Source organism: Phaseolus vulgaris, chromosome 10 (assembly GCF_051622355.1).
Source record: "Phaseolus vulgaris cultivar YP4 chromosome 10, ASM5162235v1, whole genome shotgun sequence".
In the NCBI taxonomy this organism is placed as follows: domain Eukaryota; kingdom Viridiplantae; phylum Streptophyta; class Magnoliopsida; order Fabales; family Fabaceae; genus Phaseolus; species Phaseolus vulgaris.
The window spans coordinates 31946098-31954615 of NC_143507.1; the positions used below are offsets into that span (position 1 = coordinate 31946098).

General features: G+C 32.5%; 1 protein-coding gene across 1 annotated transcript; it reads left to right on the forward strand.

Annotated features, from left to right (window-relative positions):
• The first annotated feature begins 753 nt into the window (after positions 1 to 753).
• On the forward strand, positions 754 to 5423 carry LOC137818419 (TATA-box-binding protein). Its single transcript, XM_068621840.2, has 9 exons — positions 754 to 1147; positions 1654 to 1741; positions 2076 to 2147; positions 3490 to 3540; positions 3817 to 3861; positions 3981 to 4073; positions 4530 to 4631; positions 4723 to 4796; positions 5020 to 5423. Coding segments are annotated over exons 1-9 (603 nt in total). The 5' UTR covers positions 754 to 1070; the 3' UTR covers positions 5021 to 5423.
• Positions 5424 to 8518: the final 3095 nt, after the last annotated feature.

Sequence of the window (8518 nt, forward strand, 5' to 3'; positions counted from 1 at the left end):
ATTTAGGCAGGTCCCCAAATTTCAATTCCAATCAGGCATGTGTTTCATACACATCAAGCTTTGCTTTAAGATTATTACCAGGGCAAAAATGTTGGAAAATATATCATAGTGTATACAAAATATGCAAATTACCACAAAAAAATCCTTTTTGTATAGGTTAGATAAAATGATGTTATTATGCTATGTTTCTCCTTACCACCACTTGATATGATATATCACAACATTCACTGATAAACAATACCTATCACACTATTACAATCCATACAACACAAAGTTTTCAATTTCAATAAAGTGGCGTTAGACGCTCCCTAACTCTGGTAGGGTTAGACGCTCCCTAACTCTAGTAGGGTTAGATGTTCCTTCCCTTGGTAGCCTTAGACACTCCCTCCCTCTAAAGTCTCCCCACCCTAATAATATTAGACATTACCCCATTTTAGTTGCGTTAAAGAATTTCTCAATTCAACTTACATGAACATATACTAAGCATTAATGACTCATCTTAAAAAAAAAAACAAAAACTAAACTTTCCTAAATTTTGAAAAATAAAACTAAATCAAAAACTTAAATTTCCTAAATTTTGATAGAAAAAACCCTAAATTAAAAAGTGATATTCCATTTTCTCCTTCTACTCCATTTTCTAATTCCAAAATTCATTTTTTTCTATCCCAATGACAATATTACCCTCAGCCACGTAACACGCACTGCCACATCAATTTTCGTTTTTTTAATGCGGTTTTCACGTAAGCAGTCCTTTCACACTCTCTCTCTCTCTCTCTCTCTGTCTCTCTCTTCCTCACATCCTCTGGACATATAAAACTCTCTCTCTCTCTTCGTATCAAAACCTATCACAACATAGAATTCCCAAATCCTGTGTCTATATATCTCATTTCTCATATAAAAGAACTCTTCTTTCGAATCCTTCCCGCTCTCTCTCTACACCTCTTCACTCCGATTCGCTCCACGCGCACATCCCAACCCTAATTTCTTTGCTACTAATTGCTGTTCAACGTGGTGGGCTCTTTTTTGGTCGCGGCCAGCTCTGCGTAAATTAGGGTTTGGGTTTGGGTTTCATGGCTGACCAAGTCTTGGAAGGGAACCAGCCGGTGGATCTACAGAAGCATCCTTCTGGGATCGTGCCCACCCTTCAGTGAGTATCCGTTGTTTCTTTCAACAAATTACATCCTTCTCTTTTCCTATTGCTTTCAATTGCAAGCTTTAGATGGCTGGATTTTAAGTTTTCAGTTGTGGGCTTAGCCCCATTTTTGTAATAACAATAATAAGTGACTTCTGATGTGTTGCTAGTAATAGCTATCCAGTAACTCAATTTAACACTATTCTGCTGGCAGAGAATTTAGTTTGTAAATAGTGATGATGATTGTGCGGTGTAACTGTAGCTGGTATTGTTGGGATCGCTTTGTGGTAAAACATGGGTCAAATGAGATGATGGTTAACCCTCACACCAAATTTGCTACTTTTTGATTAATTTCCTTTAATTTTTGTTGAAATGTATAATAATTTTGCTTCTACATTGGATTGTTAAGGATTTTACCTGAATTTACATTGTATTATTTAATAATTTTGCTTCTGTTTACAACTTACTTTGGACTATGCAAATGATGTGTAATTTAAAGATCAAGTTGTTTGTACTGCCAGAAATATTGTGTCCACCGTCAATTTGGACTGTAAGTTGGACCTCAAAACAATTGCACTACAAGCTCGTAATGCTGAGTACAATCCCAAGGCAAGTTTCACTAACATTTGTTATCTGCGCAATTGTGCATGTATATATGTTTCTTTTTCTGATTTTGCATCTGAATTACGATAAAGTTTGGTGGTAGTTGTGCAGTCATCTATTCTGCTTTCTGAATTTTGTTGTTCTTATCTGGATCACAAAAGTATGGTTAGTCTAAGATTGCTAATTTTTATATCCCATGTGATATCTTCTACATGTTAGTATGTTACTGTAGTCTGTACTAGTGTTATGCAGAATTATTAATTAGCATTTGTACTATATATGCTAGTTCTAGCTGGTTGGTGGTATAATGTACTGATATTTGTGATGTGTTTGCTTGCAGCGTTTTGCTGCTGTTATTATGAGGATAAGAGAGCCCAAAACAACTGCACTTATTTTTGCTTCTGGCAAGATGGTATACTTCTTTTTATCCTACTGTGTCTATCTTGTAGATTAGAGCATGGTAGTAAGTATTGGACGATACACGATACGATTTGCAATCCCTATGATACGAATTGTAGGAAAACTCACCTGTGCTCCCAAATCAGTGTTGTATCATTCGAATCACACTTGGAATCTCATGAATCATGATTCTAACAAGAAACACAGCCTGAATCATGGATTTGGGTCTCATTCCAAAATGGGTGGGGTCGCATGACCCGGTTTGAAAAAACCCTAATCTGATTTGTTCTATTGCGTGAACTGAGCTAGAAGAGATGCATACCAATTTGTGCTCTTCCTTACTTCAATTGCCATGAATGGTTTCTTTAGCAGTGCAGTGACGCCCATGCGAAAACAAAGAGGCAGCGGCAGCTACAGCCACCACTCATTGAAAATCAAGAGGCAGCTGTGCACATGAGAGAAGGCAACCCTAATGTTGTCTCTTTCTTTCTTGTTCTCCTTGGGCCAAACATTTATCAGCCCAAATATTTGTTTTTTCCATTTATCAAAGGAGTTGGGCCGTACAACCCAGCTCAATCCAAACATTACAACATTAACCTAATCTGCCCAGTGATACAACCACTCATTTTGGATGTGGTTGTGATTATTAATTATATCTTTACATGTTTATATGTCTTATAAGTTATATGTTACATTTTTTAAATGTTTATGAATCTTACGATTCACTGTACTAAATTCAAAATATAAGCTCTCTGATACAATTTGTATCGCCATTCAACTACCATGGATTAGAGTAGTGCATTCTGCTGTATTTAGCACCGTCTTCAAATTAGTTCAATGTTAATTCGTAGTTGTGTGGTTCTCTTGTTGAATTCTATTTTAATTAACTGTGTCAAATCAATGGACAAACTGGTGTTGGCTTGTCTTTTCCGTAAGTATATCATTGAAGGTGCTAGTATTGAGTTGAGGTTGCAAACGTAGTTGCCACCTGTCAGAATTGCATGAATAAATTGGTTCTGTATAGCATGATGAGAGAAAAAGAGAGATCGTGCATGGAGCAACCTCAATGGCCCAGCCTAATTTATGCAAAATGGAAATAAAGAAGATATGTTCTATTTCTAAACTTATTTTTACATTTTTTTTTGTTCTCTTATTTTAATAATTTAGCATTAATATTGCAATTTACAATACATTTCAATTGTGCATCATATCGTAGGCCTTATGGTTTGCAATTTTCTTTTCTGCTTTTCATCATAACTCTAATTTTTATTACAAAAGCAAATTAATTTGGTGCCCTTGTAAAGGGATTCTCTTTCTTATGAACTTTGATTTACTTTTTTATGACCATTGACTAGGTTTGTACTGGAGCTAAGAGTGAACAACAGTCTAAATTGGCAGCCAGGAAGGTATATTACTGTTCTTTGTTTTCTTTCTCAGTCATCCTGTGGGTATTAATGATTTTTTTCTCAAATTAAAGCTTTGGAGAACTGAACCATGTTGTTGGTAGCTTGTTTTTTAAACTATTCTTCCTGTTTTGAGTAGACTGTGGGGGCTGGATTTTTTTTATTTCTTTGCATGTGTTTAATATTGATCTTCAGATTCCTCTCTTCATTCAGTTATGATTGTCGAGTTCACTCTGAAAAATTTACATATTTTCTGATGTTTCTATTTTCCCATTTCAGTATGCTCGTATCATCCAAAAGCTTGGTTTCCCTGCCAAATTTAAGGTATTGCTTTTGCTCTTCCTTATAATTTTTGCTGAAATTGTTTTATCCATTATTGTTCTTTGCTGGCTTAACTATGTAGTGCTTGATTACTAGATGATTCCTTTGGTCTTGTGCTTTAGGATTTCAAAATTCAGAACATTGTTGGCTCTTGTGATGTCAAGTTCCCCATACGACTGGAGGGTCTTGCATATTCTCATGGTGCTTTCTCAAGTGTAAGTTTTTTAACTTTTGGTAAAACAATTCATGGGCTAGGATTGGATCTTTGATATTGACTATTAAAATAACTATTATTTGTTTTCACAATCAATTTTTGGCTATCTTGACTTTTAGCGGTCTCTTAAACAATTTTAAGGATGTCTTTTTGAATTATATACTTGATGTCAAAATAACCTATGGAAAAACTGTATTTTGTTTAAAGCACTATGTTGCAAAGCATAAAGGATGGAAAGGTTTTATGAGTTCGAAAAATTTAAAAGAGTGTAATGGTTAAACTGGACTAATATTATTATAAATCACTATGCTCGTGTGATAAAGTAACATAAGGAAGTATAAATTGTGGAGAGGGGCATCTTCTGTTATGTTTATGCATGTGCTTAATCTAAAGTTTTGAATTGAAGTAGAGGAGAATGATGGATATTTGCTGATACTTTGCTTGTTTGTGGTGGTAGTATGAACCAGAGCTGTTTCCAGGTCTAATCTACCGTATGAAGCAACCTAAAATAGTCTTACTTATATTTGTTTCTGGAAAAATTGTTCTAACCGGAGCTAAGGTGATATCTTTTGCTTTATAATTTCCCCTTATAATTTCCTCTGCCTTTTTTTTTGTACTGGATTTTAACTGTTTTTTGTTTACATTTTTAGGTGAGAGATGAGACGTATACTGCGTTTGAGAACATATATCCTGTGCTTACTGAATTCAGGAAAAACCAACAATGGTACGAATTTGTCTTAATATATTTAACTTTTTCAATACATACAGATGTAACGTTGTTTAGCCATCAGAATTATGAATGCATTAGATTTAGATCTCGTAAGGTTGCATTTTTTGTGAGTGTTTATGTAGTTACACTTGATGCATTCGTAAAATGAATTGGTTTTTTGCTACTTTTGATAACTATTTCGGGCTATAAAACCATGATTTTGACATGGTCATGGCAGATTTGTCCAGAAAGAGCAGGAGCAGCGGGTCATGCAGAGAAGTTCGTGGAATTGTAAATACTAAGACAAAGGAGATGATATCTAGATTGATATAAATCAAAGACAGCCGTTTGTGTTGCCTTGTATCTGTTTTTTATTGATCTTCTTGGTAAAGTTTCAGACACTGTTCTATTGATTTGATATTTTAAAAAAAGATGATTTTGAGGAGTCAGAAATGAGAAAAAAATGGAGAGCTAAATGCAGAAGTAGTAGCAAATTCAGTTCTGACATTTCAATCTGTTTCTACTAATTATCCGTAGTGTGGTCTGACTACTGAGTACTGGACATCTTGATCAACAAATCGAATAATTTAATGATGGAACTAGTTGAATTGAGTATTTTGGACATGGATTGGGTTCCAAAATGTGTTGTTCTGAAGAGAATAACGGGGATTTAAAGTTGTTCAGTAATGGACTAGTTGAACTTAGTCTATGATTATTGTAGCATTTATTGTAAAGTGCATGATTCACTTCAGAGACCTACTCCTTCCTGAATGATCTCAGCATAATAGTACATCATATATAAACTTTGCAGTATAACTGCAGAAGTTTCTCTTTCTGATCTAATTGTAACTTAAGTCCTTATGTTAATTTGCCTTTAAAACTGTTAAAATTGAGATTTTCATTTTACACTTGATAAAATTGAAAAGACAAGTATTAAAATAAAATCCAAAAAGAAACTATGAATTCAATTTCAATTTATACTTTTTATTTGTTTCTATAAGAGATAGACATAATTATATACCAGAAAGAATTTATCTCAAAAGGAAAACAGAGTTTAAGATATAAAAACTATCAGTCTCATCAAATAAAATGGTAGTCCTAAATTATCTACCTGTATCTGTCATTGAATGAAAGATAATAGCATCATTAACGTAATCATTCCCTTTTTCTTAGGGATAGAACATAACTAATTTTTCAACTTTATATTTGTTGTGCATGCATGATTTAACTTCCTTTTAAAAAAAAGATCCCATTGCAAAATGTTTAAATCCCATTTTCTTTACAGCCTAAAAACAACAAATGTCTCAACAAAATTATTAACTTTTTAAATTTCACACATGTTCCTTATGTTATTACATATTAGTTTAGGATTCTTTGGGTGTTCATACTATTTGTTGTCTTTCATTATGAGAGTGTCATTGATAGAAAAGACATTTTTTAAGTTGGTTATTTTAGACATAGATTATATAACTGATATAAATCTTATTAATGTACTATGTATCATACTACATGAGTTCTGATATTAACTTTATATTATGTACTATTTTTGTAAATTACTTTTGATCTTACATGTCATGTAAATGCCAAAACTTTTATTTAGACAACATATATTGGATATGTATTCCTTTTAGGTAAATAATTGTAACCAAACTTCTTACAATAAATACTAAAAAATTCAACAATAAATTTTGAAGCTTTACTACTAAAAGTGGATTCATATAAATTTAACTTCAAATTTTTAAAAAATTTAAACTAGTAATTTGTAAAAATACTTTAGTAAATCTTGAAAGTTTTATTCCATTATTGAGTGTCTAATAACTCATCTAAAAAAGTGCAACATAATATAATATATGTATATATTAGTTTTTTTTTTTTATTAAAATAGCCCATTTGAAATTAGGAAGAAGTTATTTGAGAAAATTTAAAATACGTTATAACTTAATTCTAGGAATCATATATACCCACATGACCTATTATTCATATTTAATACACAACGTAGTATTGAATTAATATGCCAAGTTTAAGAAAGTTCCTTACCAACATATAAGGATAGTTCCAATAGTTTTAATGAAAAACTAAATGTCTTAGGATAAATCTAACATAAACTATTTGAAAATTAAATAAGTTTATTATATAAGACATTGCATATTTTCATAACATTAGTAAGAAGAAAAATAATTAATAATTTAATACTTTAGATGAACCAAAAAACTTGATTATATTTTAACCAAACCACAGTTTTGCATTAAAGTTATCAAGTTAATATTTCACTTTCCATGTTAAGAAACAAACCATAAAATAATATCGTTCTTCAAAATATAAATTCCCAATGAGACACACTTAAATAAGCATATTTATACATGATAACTTAATTATGTAGTATATAGTAAGTTGTACGTAAACATTAGTGTAAAAGAGCAATGGGAATTTCTTCGTGCACTTCCATATATTTTTTTTTGCATCTTTATATTTTCTTCTAACACTCTTATTGATGTGACCCAAAAATATATGAAGATGATCAAGAATGCTATACTTGAAGGGTCATCTCAACAAGCAAATAAAGACTTTATCAATAGAAGAAATGAACAAGACTCAAAGCATTTGAAGTTCTTCTTATTAGTCTTCTCAAAATGAGGCCCAAGCCCAATTAATATCTTTAGAATAGATTTAAGATAAAACATTAAAAAGGAAGTAGTAGGAAAAGTCACTTTTTCTAGGATAGGAAGTGACTTAAAAGGGGCGGCATTTGCAATGTCTTTTCATGTACCTTGCCTCTTCATTTGCAATGCCTTTTCATGTACTTTGCCTATTCATGACTGGTCAACTATTTCTATATAAAGAGGAGCTTGGTTCTTTTGTAAACATTAACATTGGCAATGAATTTAAAGTAAAGTTACTATACACAAATTGTGTGAGTTGTGAGAATTGTTTCTCCTAATCTGGTCTCATATTGTGAGTGTTTGTGAAGCTCTCAAGTGGCGGCATTGTTGCACTTATCTTGGATCGGTCACCTTCCAAGTGGTGTGTTCTTCCCTTCCATGACTTCAACCACATAAGTCCTTCTTGCTTCATCTTTCCATTTCCATTTCCATTTCCGCAGCTTATACTCAATGTCAATTGGTTCGTTTGTCTTGTTCTTCATTTCTATTCGGTTAGATTGTGTTGTTCTTCCTTTTAATCGGTTCATTTGTCTTGTGATGTATTTCTATTCGGTTCAATGTTGTTATCTTGTTCTCCTTTTAATTTCCGTAATATAATCTTGTTCATGTGCTTGTTATTGTTTCTTTTCCATTCAATTGTTGTGTAAGGAGATGACACTCATGTTCATGAGTTTGGTTCATCATTTGGAAGGCATTGAACTCCATTGATGTTTCCTTAAGCCTCCTTGTTTGTGTCGCACCTTGTCTTCATCATTCATCACCTATAAATTGTGTTTTTACCTTTGGTCTTTGAAAATAAACCTTCACATCTACTTAACATTAAGTTAATGTCCAGTGGGGATTTTCCTTAGAATCTTCACCTAAATGCTTAAAGAATTTGATCCTAATTATAAGAAAGTGTCACCAAATTAATGAATTTAAAATCAACTCACATCATTTATACTTCTTAAAATAAATTTATCATGCAATCTATTGATGTTTTCTTTTTAGTTATGAAATGTAAAATCCCTTTTCGGATTACAGCATCCAGAAGTTACTCGTGGCTATGCCTATTGCGGTGGCGCTCCTCATGATGTC

Coding starts and splice junctions, on each gene's coding strand:
- LOC137818419 (XM_068621840.2), top strand. CDS start 1,071: ATGGCTGACCAAGTCTTGGAAGGGAACCAGCCGGTGGATCTACAGAAG. Junction 1,148..1,653: donor GGGATCGTGCCCACCCTTCA/GTGAGTATCCGT, acceptor TTGTACTGCCAG/AAATATTGTGTCCACCGTCA. Junction 4,074..4,529: donor CTCATGGTGCTTTCTCAAGT/GTAAGTTTTTTA, acceptor TTGTGGTGGTAG/TATGAACCAGAGCTGTTTCC.